The sequence below is a fragment of the Temnothorax curvispinosus genome, unplaced genomic scaffold, assembly GCF_003070985.1.
Source record: "Temnothorax curvispinosus isolate PA1 unplaced genomic scaffold, ASM307098v1 QBEX01012990.1, whole genome shotgun sequence".
In the NCBI taxonomy this organism is placed as follows: domain Eukaryota; kingdom Metazoa; phylum Arthropoda; class Insecta; order Hymenoptera; family Formicidae; genus Temnothorax; species Temnothorax curvispinosus.
In genome coordinates, this window is record NW_020222770.1 from 1,043,751 (window position 1) to 1,061,281 (window position 17,531).

The window sequence follows — 17,531 nt, forward strand, 5'->3', positions numbered from 1 at the left end:
ATCTCTACAGATTCTTTTATCACTTTGAGATTTACTTTTTCTTAAAAAAATGGAAAAGTCTTGCAGCTTAAAAATGTCCAGTTTTTAAGAAAATATCGATTCCCGATTAACAAAAAAAAATTTTATAGATAAAAGGTGACTCGCGTTAGATTTAGACAATTTTTCTAAATCGAGGAAATGACACATTACGTTGATATTATTAATTAAATTTTTATTCGATAAATTTTACATGATCGAAAAAATATTAGAGCAAGCTTATTTATTTTAAAAGATGGCGTATTAAATTATACATTACATCGTTGACCGAGAAGCATTAAGGCTATAAAGGAAAACGCAGGCAGGCGAAAATCGTGGATAATGGTATAGTGAAGATGTACTCACTAGATGAGTGGTTAAACGAGTAGGTATGTAGGCATATGAATGCTTGAATGAATGGGTAACCACTCGTCCAGAGACTACGTCTTTACTGTGCAATCATTCACTATACCAGCTTGTTTTCCGCAAATTGTTTAGCACTTATTAACATTATACTAAACATATGACTATCATTGTTGTACAAAATGACTCTAACAACAAAAAAATGACCGTTTATTTGAGATATCACACTGTTAAATTCATAGGGTTAAATTAAACTCAATTTTGAGTAATTTTTAACTATTCCATAGGTCGCCACTGCTCCTACTCAATATGTAGTTAATTTAACTAAAACAATGTTAATTTGATTAAACTAATGGAGTTAAAATAATCCTATTTTGTTTCAAACTAATAAATTGTGACGCACATGGTAGTTAAAAATAACAAAATAAATCTAACTCATGGTATTGGTTTAAATTTCATCCTCTAACCTTTAACAGTGCATATGTATACGATCAATTTTTCGAACATAATTTATAATAAATTTGATCTTTGGCTTCTTAAATCTTGCCATCTTAAGCGATAATAAATTCCCCATTAAATCCGTGCGCATTACTTCGATTTTTCGAAGATCCATCGTTCTATTTCGTTGAACTGCAAAATCGGCCGCGAATTCAAGTATTAAAAGCCAATAAATTAGAACTGGCACGCTGCCATTTCAATCTCGTGGGTCCTGTTAGGGGGAAACTCGTCGACGAGCCGTCTTCCCGTCCTACGTCTTTGATTAATTGCAGGATACAGATTGATTGATTTCTTGTACAATGGGTAAACAAAATATTCGTCCGCAACCCTTTCGTTATAGCTATATCATTTTCCGCACTCGGGAGAAATCTTGATAATCTCATTAAATATGGATACGTTTTAACACTACAATTATGAAAAGAATTATTTTCCAAAAATAATTATTAATCGAAAATATTTATTCAGAAATTTTCGCGATTATTATTTTTATGATCAATTGTATTCACACATAATACACTTTTGTAAAGTACTTTGCAAAGTACTGGCGCAAAGAACGTTAAGGGATGATATTGCTTACAAATGACACTTTTCACGGCTACTGATAAATATCATATGTAACGTGCAACCTACTTGTGAATTTTTCATCGAGATGCGTATACCGGAGATAGCTGAGGCTTTGAATATGTTTTACGATTATGGAAATGTCTTGTAAATACAAACACTTTCTTTCCGAAAGTGGTGTCACATTTATGGCTCCTCCAAACAATATCTGATATCGACCTCCCTATAACGAAAATATGATTAAGCGCCATCCTGCTACACAACTTGTGCAGTTTTCGCGTTAAGTGACTTTGTAACTAAAACCCAAACGAAAATTTTTGTGGGAGTAAAGTTTGCTCGAAATTGACTTACAAGTAAAATTGTGTTATTTCTGTTTATAACTTCTAACGTTACTATATTTTTTTCAATTTTGCATAGTTTAAACACGCCAAGGAAGGCAATTGAAAGGAAACGTTATATTTCAGCATTTCTCTACTTTTCTTTCCGTCACACACGAGAGAACGCTAAAACTGTCATTAAAATATTTATTGGTATTTTATGACAGCCTATATATTTTCAAAATTATCTTGTAAGAAGCTTATAAATATTTTATGACTGTTATACTGATACAACTCGAGCCTTAGTGATATATTTTCACGGATAAACATAGTTGGCACTGAGTAATAACGGAGCCGGTAACACATTTTGTAGATACAATACAAGTAATTGAATCATTCAATATTAACCGTTGCACAATTATTTTAATGCACAATTCGAAGAAACTGTAATTTTTTTACAATTCTATTTATAAAGACATTAAAGTCAGAAAGTATATGTATTTGTTTCGCCAATAATTAATAAACGAGAAAGACTATATTTTTATATTCGACAACGTTTGGCTAATGTCGTGACAATTCGACCATTGGTTTTGGTCAGTCACATTACCCAGGTAGCAAGCACTCGTCATTTTGACGTCAATTGACGTCGAAAGTCTGTCATTTTGACGTCAATATGACGAGTGCTTGCTACCTGGGTAAAGTCGTTCGCAGATAAACTTCAATTTTCATAAAATTTTATAAAATTGCGTGCTCTTAATACCGCGCGATAATAAATATTTGTATTAAGTATCACGATACACGTACGTGCATCATCATCGCTGTCGTTGTCGTCGCGAAATCGACGGCGCGATAAGCTGCGATGATGCATGTGCAAAGCGTACATTCGCGTGCTCGCGGTTTTACGCAGCGACGAGACGGCAGCGGCGTTCTAACGGTATGCAAAGCGAGCGGACGAGCACGAGCGGGCGCGGAGTAATTCCGCGCGATAACATTATGAATAATGCAGCGGCGGGATTTGAAACCCGACAGAAATGTACGTAACGATTACGCGCATTCCGACGATCGGCGCGGCGTCGCGCGTTTTCCCGCGGCCGTTTTCGGGAAAATCAGCGCGGCGTGCCGCATACGTATACGGTCGTAAGCGCCGGTCGTTCCCGCTGATCTATATTCGCATTTTCCACCGCCGGCAACTACCAAAACACGCGAATCCGCGTGTACTTATGAGGAACGCGCGGTTAGCAGTTTTTATTCTGTGCGAATTAGCGACATTAATAAAGTACTTCTCTTTTTTTGTAAAGTGTAACGATGCAACAGATTTATCGCAGGTATTATTTTGCGTGCTTATACTGAGTTTCGTGAGAAACTTAACATTGGATAATTTTTTATAAAATTGAACCTATTTAGATATATCTCAAGATATATTATTATATTATAATAAATTTATATTTGTTTTACAACGTAAAACGATCGTTACTGATGCTTGCGACTTATAATAGGTGATTGCATAAGTTCGTGCCCGATTTTTATACTTAATGCCAACTATGAAAATCGGGCACGAACTTATGCAATCATCTAATATTAATTTATATTTTGTTTTATGTTAGTTGTACTTGGACTTGTTATTCGCATTTTATTATTATAAACAAATTATGTGCGTAATGAGAATGGGTGTATCATGCATGATAAAGATGAAGGATTGTCGATCATCGTAACGAGCAAAGGTATGCTACGAAGATGCATGCTTTGATAATTAATAAGAAGATCATAGGATATGAGGAACCGTAAAGGAAACGTAATAAGGAACGTATGTAGCTCTCGAAATATGGGAATGTTGATGCTGCCAAAAGATCCGCGAGATTAAGACTTAATGCAAGGACTCGAGGCTATTAAGATTCATGGATCCAAGAAGTAGAGGATGTCAAAATTCAAGTATGCAAGAAATAAAAAATGCAAATTTAAGGGTGTAGGAAGTTGAGAATGTGAAAATTCGCGGATCTAAGAAGTCCAAATCATAAAGATTTCAGAATTTGAAAAGTCGAGCATATAAGAATTTAACTTGATAACTTAAAAGGTCGAAGGTTGCACCCTGATAGGGTACTCATCCTGTTCGAGGATGCAGAGAGCTCGCGAGCTCTGCAATGCCCTGGCAACAACGAAGACTTAGTTGGGTCGGTTCGTTAAATTTTAAAGTGAAGCTTTCAAGCTCGTAAGCTTTTGAATTTTTGGATTTTAAAATTATTATATTTTAGAATTTAAAAAATCGGATATTATATATATATACATCTTCTATATCTCTTATCTCTCTCTATAATTTATAATCTCTCTATAAATTTTTTTACATTTTAAGTTTTATAGCTTTATCGATTATCAAATTCCTTAAATCCTAAATCTTGATAAATTTTAAATTTCGCAAATCTTTGAAGACCCGCAAATTCTGGATTTCCTTCACTAGGTTCATCTAATTTCTAGAGATTAGATTAGGTTATTTGAATCCTAGATTCCCTGGATTCCTCGAATTCCGCGATCTCCTGACCCGTAAACCCGACATTATAGGTTCTTTGACGCTGAAAATGAAATCGCGGTCTTCCATTCGGGAAATCTATAATTCAATGAATCGAAGATCAAAATGACTTGAGATCCAGCTAGAGAACTTGAAATTCTAGTCACTTTTATACAAAGTTTAAAAAGTTATTAATCGAAGAAATAAAAATATTCGAAAACCTGAAATCTTATGGTTTTTATAAATTCAAAAATTTATAGAATATTAGTAAGTGTAAACGTAAAAGTATCAAAGCTAAATATTCTGAAGCTAATGAACTCTCTTCAGAACAGACAGTTCTATCGTATCGGGGGACAAGGACAACCTTCCTTTTTTTAAGTTAACAAGTTAAATTCTTATATGCTCGATTTTTCGAATTCTGAAATCTTTACGATTTCAGATTAGACAGGCACATATACTGCTTGACATGATTGCACCCAGCTATTCAGGCGTGATTATTCGGTGAATAATTCGCGCTCTAATTAGGAACCAGACCATTATTCTTCCACACTGGAAATCATTCCAGCGAAACTATTACAGTCCACCAAACAGACATGGTTACTCGACATATAGATCAGTTATATAGATCAGTTTGCATTAAATAATTTTCCGTATTAGATTGTCGTTTTATATAGAGCGAAATATTACCGATATTCACATGGAACTACAATTAAGAAGCTTTAGATCTTCTCATCGGATCTTTAGACACCTTAAATCCACTCTCCCTTCCTTGAATCCCACCTCCTTAGGACTATTAAGCGGACATGGTGGCCAAGCAAGGTGCGCAGGCAGGTGCAATACCTCCCTAACGATCAGCGCTTTACACCCATTCATTCACGCAGCCATTCGTATAGAGGACCGTAGCTTCCACTTAGCCCGATAAGAAAATTCGAATTATCTCACGTTAAATTATTCGCGAAACTTAAGTCACTATCTTTCTCGAAACTGATCGAAATAACCGCTTCTCGGCGGACACGAATGCTTGATAAGGAATTCAGACCGGTTGGATATATGAATTCTCTTTAAAAGATTACGATCCTTCTGCAAGTATCGGATCGATTACAGTCGGTCCGATTAAGCTCCAGCCATCAATACGCTCAGCTACCAATCCGGACAGGCAAGCAAGCAGACGAGAAAAAAACTTTTAAACTTAAAGACGGACAGGTAAGGCAGGCAGGCGTTACCTCGCTTGGATGTGGTGTCGGCTAAGCTGCTAATAAATCCACGTACGGCAATCACGAGAACAAAGAGTCCACAGTGTAGCCACATCTTTACGTCTTAACAACATTGTTTAATTCCATATTACATGACGCTCGTGAAACACTGCGACGATGGCGGCGGCTGCTGCGATCCCGACGGGCTTTACAGGATTATTCATTACTACGCGCATAATCACCGACGTCTACCACCTCCTCGATCATTAGACGCGGCACGCGGAGCCGAGCGGAACGGAGCGTAGCGGAGCGGATCGGAGCGGATCACGAGCCCGATCCTCCCGACGATAATGCGCTACAGATCGGTGTACCAATCTCGGAGATACGAATAGCGCGCTCGCGCGAGTGGCTGTATGTGCGGCGACGAAAAAAACGACAGAAAAACAGCGGAGTCGGACACGTCGCGCGAGCGGAATGTAGCCGAGCGAAGCGGAGCGGATCTCTCCTTTTCTCTCTTTCTGTCTTTCCTTCTTCTTCTCTCTCTCACTTTATCTCTCTCTCTATCTCTCTCTCTCTCTCTTGTTCTCTATCTCTTTCTCTCTGACCGTCTATCTTTTTCTTAGTATCAATCAGTCTCTCTCTTTCTCTCTTTCTCCTCGTTCTTTCTCGATCTCTCCTCAAATCATCTCCCGGCGGCTTTCTTCGGGGTTTTCGTGCACCGTCGACCGACGACGAGGAGGCCGACCGCGAAGGGAGAGCACACTACTTTCCGGCGGCTTCTTCTTCTCAAACCCGGAGCGGATTGCGGCCCTACTACTCTCGCGCGCGCGCGGCCAGAAGAGAGGAAACTGCCCGGACCGAATCACGCCTCGGCTGCCATCTTCTACCTACGCCGGGAGTCTGGAGTATGAAAATATTCTCCGCTCCCTCTCTCTTCTGGTCCTCCTCCTCGCTGCCGCTCCCGCCAGCCCTCGTTCTTCTCCTCGTCACTCCCTCCACCTGCTCGCTACCAACCCCACACGGCTCGCACGCTCGCTCGTTCGCTCACTCGCTCTAGCACGCCCGTTGCATTAGTAGTCTCTCTTTCTTGCGCACCCCCGCGCAGCGCACCACCAGCAGCTTGGACCACCACCTTCTCTTATCGATTCCTGCGCCATTCCGCCTCCCGTCATTCCTGTCAAATCAATAACGCGCGCCGGCCGCGCCGGCGGCTTCCTCGCTGCCGCCGCGGGGGTAGAAGCGGCATCGAGATGCGAAAACCCCCTCTGGCTGGGGTAGCGCGCAGGGCATCAGAGAGGATGAACCCTGGACCAGGTGGCGGGAGCTGCCATGGAGCATCAACCGCCTGGAGATGGTGATCCTGCCGTTTGGCTGGATTCTGCGGAAGAAGGGTGCCGACATGGTTGTGGAGAAGATGAATGGTGAATAAGGAATAGAGAAAATGAGGGAGGGAGAGCTGAGCGCGAAACAAGATAAGGCGAGACGAGCAGGGAAATTGGAGTAGAAGTATTTAGAATCAAATATCGGTGGGATATAAAGTTGAAGGAAACGAAGAATTAAAAGGCTCGCTTTGTATTTTGATTTCGCGAATTTTACATTTTGTATAAAGCTTTGTTTTCTTAAACCTTCTTGATTCTGAATACGCGCATATACGGAAAAGAAGGGGGGGCAATGTACAGAAAGAGATAAACTGAAGAAGAAGAGAGAAGAAAATGAAGGATAAAGTAGAGATTTATTGTATATGTTTGTATTTCCTTGAAATTTTTTTAGAACGTTATGCAGGTGACTAAAATTCTATCGCAGCTAGGCAAGTTAGGAAGTAAAGGAAATGCTAAAAATATGCAGAAATTTATTAAGATAAGGGCAAACTAATAATCACAGGAATTAGTCACAGAAATTTCATCCTCGGTGTCATTAATTGTTAGCAGATATTATGAAGAAAATACGTACGCAAACTACTAATTGGCGGTATGATCATTAGCGTCAATCAAACAAGTAAATTGGAAATGAAAGGGAATAAGGGAAGAAGAGGGGATGAGGCTAAATTAGGTGGCCAATAGTCAGCATGGAGCACGAGATATTGGAGATGGTGGATCAGGTGAAGATTGTGGAACGAAGAGCAGAGGAATTATTGAGGTGCAGTGTGGTAGTGGTGTGTGAGGAGCGTTCGAGATTACTCTGAGTAAGAGGAGATCTGCGGATCTTGCAGCTAACTGAAGCAGCTGGAATGAAAAGAATTAAGGACCTATGAACCGGAGGGTTTCAAAAACTCTTGGAATGCGAGACCCTCTAGATAGGCGAGCGCTAAATAATTTAGGATCTCCGGAACATAGAATTTAAAGAATCCGGATTCTGCAAGTAGTTTGCAACAAATATGAGGCTTAGACTAACCGGGGTACGAGGAATATAAAAGCACGAGCGTCCAGGATTCAAGGAAGCTGAAATAATTCATGAGTTACGGTATCCAAGATTCAAGAAAGATCTAGGATCGAGTGAGTCCACATTTGATGATACCATTATTCAAGAAAGTTAGAATCTACACACTGGATTCAGAAAATTTATGGAACTGTGATTTATCTGGAATTTGTTTGAGACCAAAATCTTGCTTATTTTAATTGCAATAATTAGAGTTTGATACTTTCCATCATCTATTAATCCTCGAGCAAGGGAGGTCGGAGTTGCTTCTTCCTGCAGAATTCAATCTAATTGCTGTTTGTGCGACTCGGACTCCTGGTAGATTTATCATCATCAGAATCTTCTTACCTGCTACTCAATCTTACAGCGAATATTGTCTTCGTGAAGTTTTATTTCAAAATTTAAACACACCGAAGCTTACACAGCTTGTAAAAGCAAGTGCTCTGCCATTTATAACTGACACAGCTGTTTTATATCAACGAACTTATTCGAGAATTCGAGTGTCGCAATAACTGCCCCTTAAGATGATCATAATTGTGTCTGATATAAATAATAAACTTAATGAAAATCTCAAAGCTTTTTGACACGTTAATTATTCAGAATTTAAAACATATAAAATCGGAAATTGCAAGCAATACATGATACATGTGATAAAAAGAAAGTATTTATATTTTAAAGAACTTACCAAAAAATTTACTTTTTTTCGAATTCAAGGAGAATTTTAATAATTAAAATTTTTAAGCTTTTAAGATGTAAGAGATGAATATATTAGACAAGTATGAAGTATTTTACAATTTGTCTAAAAGAAAAAGTAACTATAAAATTTGTTTGCATTCTTATTTCTTATCTTAAGATGACAAAATAACGGTTGAAACTGTTTTGGCATGTGTCGAAACTGTTTTGTAATAATGAATTTTGATGTGTATGATAGATAGAGATCGGCAACAAGGCACATGAGAGATTCATTCACGTGTCTAAATTTGGGTCACCGCGCGTAGGATGCACACAGCAGCCGATTCGGCTAACTTTATTTATTTATAACAGACAGCGCGCGTGAGTGAAATAGCATTATGTTTCGCACATTTGGCATAGACATCACGTGTGCATTTTTTGTTAATTAATTATTAGAAAACTGAATTATGCAAAAACCTATTTTATTACCTTATTTAATATATTTTTTTTTCGTACTACTCAAAATAATTATGTAAGATATATTAAAAGTTTTAATTAAAATAATTTTAGAAAATTATTTGCTTCTTTATATTTTGTTGATAGACATATTTTTTGATTGTGCAGATATATTTGATTTAATATATTTATTTTTCGTACTACTCAAAATAATTATGTAAGATATATTAAAAGTTTTAATTAAAATAATTTTAGAAAATTATTTGCTTATTCTTTATATTTTGTTGATAGACATATTTTGATTGTGATATATTTTGTTCTTAACAAAAACAAATAACTAAATATCAACTTTAATTAAAAACAATTGCTGAGTAATTCTTTTAAGCATTTAAACAAACAGTCAAAATGTTGTCAGTGTTAGAAAAAAATAATATGTAACTTCTAACAAGAATAGCATGCATTTACACAAACGTCGAATGGAAAATAATAATTATCATTTAATAATGAAAGAAAAAAGTCGAGCAGCCTAGTCTCTCCCTCTTTACCTTCTTCCACCTATTTGTTTATTTGTTTATTTATTTATTTACGTATAGTAGGTACATTTCGACTGTATATTAATCCGTAGTCGAGAGAAATAGACTCGCGTTCGCAGTGGAACTTATTCGCCGTGCGCAGAGTTCGCCGTCGTATTTTCTGCAGGGAGGAAAATTAATAGAGAAAAACGCCGTTCTTCGCGTCGGCGGAAAACAAAGTTGCTATACAGTATGAAATTTGACCAATCTAGGCGAAGAAAAATGCTTTACCTGATTACGTTTAAATATTTATACCTTGTATTTTTTGGTTAGAGATCTACATAAAAGAATCCTGAGATTTAGAATCCAAAGGTGATCTCAAAAGGGAAAACTTATCTTTTCGAAATATATTTCGCAAAACGCAAATATTAATTTTGAAATAAAATCTTAGTGGTAACATTTTTTACTGAAAAGTTGACATGTTAAATATTTACAGAAACAACTAAATTTACGTAAATTTTATTATTAACTTAAAACGACACATCTTTCTCAGATTATAAAAAATAAGTTATTTTTTTATTTTTAATATTCAAGATTTTTACGTGAAATATATTTTTTAGATATAAATCCCGAATTAATGCAATTAAATTAGTTTTTTCTAAAATGTAGATGTGGAATGTAATAATGAGTAAAGTATCTTTGTTCTCTTTGACTGGGCAAAAATTTCATGTTGTGCGACGACGACAAACATGCGCGCCGGCCACCGAGATAAACAATTGTAACTTCACGTCATTGTAAAGTGGCAGTCGTGTAAAAACATCCGTCTAACATTAAGTAACGTTATAAGCTCGACGTCAGCGCGGAACATTCCTCTTCAACAATCGAGCAATCTCTCTGGGCATTATCCTGCGACGCTTCTCTACTAATCTTTCTAGTAAATGCATCAGTTGCAGCGGTGCGATGGAAGGGTTAACCCTTCCTGTGTATGTGCCTGAAGACGGGGTCTGTCGAACCCCGCCAAAATTGAGCTTTACGAAATGAAAATTTTTTATCTTTTTTATAATCTTAATTTATCTATTTCTAAATGAAAAAATAGGGTTATATATTAGGCTACAAATAGCGTGAAATCTATTCAGAGTGCTATGGATACCTAAGAATGAACGCCATGACATACGTGCCCAGAAAGGGTTAACGAGGAATGTCTATTGTTGATGATGCTCTCATCATAATTTTGCACCGCCTTTTTGTTGGTGAATTTTTTTATCGACGATTATTGACGATAGTCTATAGGTGTAGTTTCTTAAAAACAAAATAAAATTTTGTAGGAGAGATTTGGGATTTGAGGAAATATAAATAAAAAGATTGAAGAGAAAGGGATCCAGGCAACTTGGATTTAGAGATCTGTTAATCCAATTGTGCCAGAATCCAAAGAAGCGAGAAAGAATAAAAAATTGAGCTGTCGTTTTTATTAGTAATATTCGTAAATTCGTTTAGACACCATTTTGCAGGAAAATTCACGAACAAAGTGGTGCAAAAACTCGCTCGCCAGAAAATCGCACAGGATAATGCGATTGTCGCTATTGTGCATCGAACTCATATTATATAATTTATATATCTATATATATATGTATATACACATATATATGTATATATGTATACATATATATATGTATATATATGTATATATACATATATATGCATGTATTGTATGTGACTTATACACCTGGCAATTATAGATCCCAGTGGATAATCGTATAATACGGTTTTTATTATTTACATTCTTTCTGCACTCTCGTCAAACACGCACACGCACACTCCCACGCACGCGCGTATATATGAATTGTATATATATGTATATACATAGACACATGTGGTCTACGTGTGTTTTTCTTTTTTTATATTGTGAGTGTCCGTTATGCATTCATGTATATATACACATATTATACTCCGTAACGCGATAAAACGTTAAAAAAGTCATCATCATCATCATCAGTACATTAATTCTCTCATTTTCTTTCACCGTTAATGCTTAAAAAACCTTAATTCGCTCTACTTGTTGTATGTTTCGTTTTCGCAGTGTAGGATTGTAGATCGTGATTAGTTTTTATATTATATATAGTTTATATTATTTATATATATTAACATGCCTTTTTTTAGATTATATATATATATATATATATATATATATATATATATATATATGCATGATGTGCAAAGAAAGCGCTCGCGTCATATTTAACGGTAAAAAGATGTTCTTATTTAAGAGCGATAAATATTGTAACAATGTACTTATAATAATGTCAAATTGTATAAATATCCACATAATACGAACCTATACTTGATTCGACAAAATCTTAATACAAATAATTATTAATTTTGTGTGTGGAAAGATAGATTTAAATTCAAATAACTTATAACTTGAATAATCTAGAATCTAATTAACTTAATTTTAAAAATGATTCAAATTTGTATGTATAACTTAATATCTACAAGCATTCTAAGATAAATTATTCAAAATTTCAGACTTTTGGTATTTTGTAAGGACTCCGAGAACCCGAGAAATCTAGAAAAAAATTCTTAATACTTAATAATTATTAAAAGACTTATGTAAACGTTACAAATAGCTACTTATGCCATAAATAATTTCATTCCACATAATATAAGTACATATTACAATAGAAGAAATTTTTAAACATATAATGCGATATGAAAAGTATGATACAATACTTATAAGAAAAGACCATGATAATGTGTATGAATGCTTTCTTGACACACTGTATACGTGTATAGGGGCAACATGCCTCTCGCGAGGGAAGACTCCTCCTAAGTACTTCGTCCTGGATAAATCTCGCAGGAATTCCTGTCTTTTGATTTACTCCCCTACTTCATTGTTTCAAATCTTACCTTCGTAAGTTAACGCAATTAATTAATTACTTCATTCATTTACTAATACGAGCTAATCGCTAAGTGGCAAGAGTTGCTAAATGTACTTGGCGATCAGTATAAATATTTATACGAAGTGCTCCGAAAGTTTCGCGCGACGTTGAAAATTAATTTCTCCTATAAAACGTGTATCTTGTTTGTAAAATGAAATTTATCTCATTTGGCTTCAGAATTACACAAATGAATCTGTAGGATCCAGGAGGATTCGTGTAAATATTATTGTTCGAATATTTAAACAAATATCATATCATATTTTTCAACAAATCCGTTTTCAAACTTGCGTTTGAAAAGATCAGGATGAAAGAATTTGGGAAACAGAAAATTCGAACGTTTATAAATTCAAAAGAAGTTGAGTATTCTTAATAATTCTAACAAGGATTACGAGATTGATGATTAAGTAGTATTAAGATTTATACATTGAGAAAAAGATTGTCGTCGCGAAGACAAAGTACTAGCATCGAGTGCTCTCGACACACGTACATCCCGATTTTCCTCTTTGGCACATGCTTTTGGAACACCTGTATAAAGTTTCTCTTCTGCTATATCGATAAGTGACTATGTCCCGTTTCTTTTAAAAGTAGTCTTGGGTTATTGGTTATTGTAATACGGTCATGCAGATACATAGAGGTAATCATGATGCGAGGTTGCTTACGCTAGATCTCTCCCTTATGGTGATCGTCAGTTGCTCGCTGCAGATCGATCGATCGATAGGTCGTGAAAAAGTCGCGTTATTATGATGGAAGAATCACAATTACATCACAATCCGATACATAACGAATTGCACAAATAGGATTAATATATCGCAAAAATCTCTTATAAAATAAAGCCTTCTTCAACATCAATATAACATTTCATACCGTCGGAAACATTCGCAAGTGTCGTAGATAATATAAATTGCTTAATAATAAATACTTAATAGTAAATAATAGATAGTATAAACATTATTAATACATTCACCGCCAAGCGTATTTTATGTAACTTTTCGTTTACGCCAATTGCATTATTTTATACTAAAAAGAACAATAAAATATTTAATTTATAGCAATAAATTTACAGTATTGAATTGCACAAAAATATAATACGTGACGTATTTATTTGACTGTCGTCCCATCGACAGTCATCGACCGACAAGGCGTAAACGGAAAGCTCAATGCACCGGTGGCCGTCATGACGGTGAACGTATTAAGAGTAGCATATATAACGATATTTCGAAGATCTGAAGAAATGTAGCAAGAGTTCAAGGATCCGCGCGCGAATTCATGCATTCTATTTCAGAAAAATGCAAAAAATTTGTGGCAATTATAAATAAGTGACTAATAATCTCGGCGATTATTGAATACAAAATATAAAATACTTAATGATTATGCGAATTTCTGTTCAAATAATTCCAGGACATTGTACTGTTTGTGCAAAAAAGGATTATAGGGGAATACTACGTATAAATAAACAACAAAGGCCATGTTCTTAGTTTAAGGTGTGTATATGCATGTGTGCATGTGTGTCTATACGTGTGTGTGTGTGTGTATAGTATCTGCATGTACCAGAAACAACAGTTCCAACTTATAACAATTCTTTTATTCCTTTTACCATGCATTATTATTTTATTGTAAATATTAATATTAGTATTATTTGTGGTTGTTTTATCATTATTATTCATTATTATTTAAAGTGGTACTACGAGACCAGAAACCTGTAAAGGGTTTTGTTTTTATCGTGACATAGTTTTCCGGGAGTAGAAACTTTCAATTGCAAAAGCATACGTTCTTTTACAACGGAAAAAAATTGTACGATTATTCCGATCAGATCTAAACTCTTCTATTCTGTTTGTATTTTTCTCCCTCCCTTTCGTTCTTCCCCCCTTCTCACATTATTCTGATTATCTTAAATTCACGTGACCCTTGAAAATCAAAGTATTGAGATTCGATGACTCGAGGATCCGAGAAGTTAACGATGCGATGGTCTAAAGAAATAACAGCGGTCGAACGATCTAGGAATGTCAGATCTAAGAAACCCAAGATCTTACAGCGATTTAAGATCCGTGAAATCTTAAATTGGAAAAAAGATCTACGTTCAAAAAGCGACCCTCCGAGCAGGACTTTAAATCCAAGAGGACCCGCATTCCTAGATTCCGACAATTTTGCGATCCAAGCGCATCACGCTCGAAGGTAAGATGATCGCGAACGAAGTACGAGATGAGATAAGACACATGGAAAATCTTAACGCCAACGGAATGACGAGTTTAGCTCTTAAACCTCTGTACGTGGGTGTCTTTTGTTGTTATTTTTTTTTTTAGTCAAGCTCAAAACTCGCTTTCGAGTGTTCCTCGAGTTGGCCGTAATCGTGACGACCTGTATTACGTATAAAGTGGTTTCCCCACGACAGTTCGCTGTGTGTTATTATATATAATATATGTATATATCTATATATGTATATATTTATATACGCTATCGAATAACTCCCGCGCGTCGTGTGCCATCATTTCTCTTTCTCTCTCTTTCTCTCTCTCTTTCTCTCACAGTTGTTCGAGTATACTTACAATAGAAATATATTAAAATTGCAAAGTTTCACATAGATCATATCTCCAACACGTATATTCATGTAATACATTCGCTAACGTAAATTCCGAATGATTCAGATTATGCTGTTACACGTAATCTATACGCGCGCGTATGTAAGCATATGTATTTTTGAAGCATCGTTCGAAACTTTCAACTTCTGTCCCTCTCATGAAAACTCGATATCTACATAATTGCTTCTTAAACAAAATATAAAAATAAAGCCTAATAATTTTTATAGTAAGAATATAAAAAGATAAATTCCACGAAGTATTGTTATAAATTTGAAGAAAAATGAAATACATAAAAATTCTACCGTTGAAATTTAATATTTGCAATATCTTTCTTAAATAATTATTGTTTACGGTAAGAAGAAATTATGTATGTAATTACGCATTGATTTTATATCCTAAGGGAAGAGTAGAGAGCTTTGAGCGATGCTACCTGTGTACTCCGCTTCGAATGAATGATTTTCATTCGCGGATCCAGTCCGAGAATCGTAGCTGCGGTGAGCTAAAATAAAGGTAAAATAAAGGTAAAATAGGTACTAGATTCCACTACTATTCTATAAAGAATTTAGAATTAAGAGAGAAAGAATTGATAACTGAGCATGCCAAAAATTTTTAAAATGTTTCAAACATTTCATTAATTTAGAAAATGCAAGGAACTGAAGATTAAGAAGTGGAAAGAAATTAAAAGAAAAACTAAAACCAATTGATTAATCCACATTATCCGAAAAAATCAGTCAAGTTATTTAGATCACGTGAAAAAATTAGTTCCGAGGAATCTAGTACCCAAGTGATCGAAGATCAAAGAATCCGAGGATCCAAGGATCTTAGGCTACGAGAACATGTTTCACAAATCTACAAAAAGAATTTACGTCGGCGAGAAACAAACAACTTCATCTCCCACCTCCATTGTTATCGCGTCGCTTTGTCATCAGCTTTGACGTCGATCTTCGCGCGGTTTATGAGTCGTCCGCGATGTTCGATGAATTAAAGGCAGCCACGCGATACACTTAGATAAATACTGATGTATTTAATATCGATCTGAGCCAAGATCTGAGCATTCTATGGCGGTCTAATACACGTGCTTGCCACGTGTTATCCATTCGCCATTCGATTATCATCGATCATTTCCGACATCGATTAACCATGCACCTTCGCGAGATTTTCATCCTCGATCGCGGCTATTAAAAATATAAATTAATCCCTTATTGCAGAACACTTTTTTATGAGAGAGCAACGGTATGACAAATTTATTTGCTGTGTTGCTAATTATATATTTGTAAATTATAATTTTTTCAATTTTCGATATTTGTTAATAAATTCCAAAATGTTTCGTCAATACTCACCCAAGAAAATTTAAACTAAGACAAATTTTGATCTGAAAATCTTAATCTGCAATAAGAGTTTAAAGATTTTATTGAAGTTTAAAAAGCTATTTATCTTGGGATTTTATATATCTGAATCTACACAAATTATCCTAGAATACTAAAGTGATATAAATTAAAAATATTATTAAATTAAATAAATTTTAATCTAATATTGATAAAACTTACGAAAACTGCACTTGAAACTTGCAATAAAGGATTAGGTTCTTTATAATGAACAAACGCACTACGAACAAAAAGAAAGATTATCTCATCGAATTTAGCCGAGTCTTGTCGAGTCGAATTGTTACGCTTTTGTATCTATTCATGCTTCTTTTAGTTTATTCTCCTTTCTCTCCTTCTTTCTCCGTCTATCTCTCATTATTTCTCTTTTACTTTGTCTCTTTAGATACGGCAGTGTTGTGGACGGTTACGGAATCGACGTCCGTAATCCCAAAAATGTTTCCTACAAGTATACACGCTAGTTTTAATAAATACATATTTCAACAACCGTCTTTAGAACTAGGTTTTTAATAAACTTGTATATTATATCATATTACACATGATTCCGTTACGTTGCGATCCCTTTCTTCCCTTGCTTTATTTTTTCTATTCTTTTTTTTTCTTATTAAGAAAACATATTCGGAAGAAATGTCGCTTCTCGTCGATCTACCCTCTATCGTCTTTCGAATTTCGAATTAGGTTCCTCCCTGCGACGCGAATGTAATTCGCACGCGTCACTCGTTTTTCGCTTTTCCGTGGATCTCATCTTTGATCCGAGGATTTTATGAATTTCGAAAAAGCTGTCGATTTTATTTATAAGATTGATATAAAAAGTCATTATAATGACAAATGATTTGGCACAATGTTTCGTAAAAACTTGAGAACATTTATCTAAATTTCCTCAATTCGAAGATTAATAGCCACAAAATCACAAAATACAAAAGTAAAGCTAAACAACAGTGGCACTTAATTCTTGAGTCTCCTAAGACTTCTCTTTATATTCAGATTCCATCAAGATTACGTGATAGCTCTAAAAATGATTTAACACACGGCCCTAAAGAATCGCAAATGTGCCAGGATTAGAAAAAAAAAAAAAAATTTTTATCGAGTCTCAGGCTCTAAAAACTTAGATCTTAGGACCTAAGAAATTTAGAAT

The 17,531-nt window shown here is 35.4% G+C and overlaps 2 protein-coding genes across 19 annotated transcripts in view; one reads left to right on the plus strand and one right to left on the minus strand.

The window, feature by feature from the left end:
• LOC112463016 (disintegrin and metalloproteinase domain-containing protein 11) overlaps window positions 1-6,022 on the minus strand; it is a 40,669-nt gene extending 34,647 nt beyond the window's left edge. For all 18 annotated transcript variants that reach the window (XM_025029154.1, XM_025029160.1, XM_025029155.1 and 15 more), the window contains exon 1: window positions 5,478-6,022. In XM_025029154.1, coding sequence (XP_024884922.1) covers window positions 5,478-5,562 — 85 coding nt within the window. In that variant the 5' untranslated portion in view covers window positions 5,563-6,022. The remainder of the gene's footprint in view (window positions 1-5,477) is intronic.
• Window positions 1-17,531, plus strand: part of LOC112463019 (centrosomal protein of 131 kDa-like) — a 63,909-nt gene that overhangs the window by 31,968 nt on the left and 14,410 nt on the right. The window lies entirely within an intron of this gene.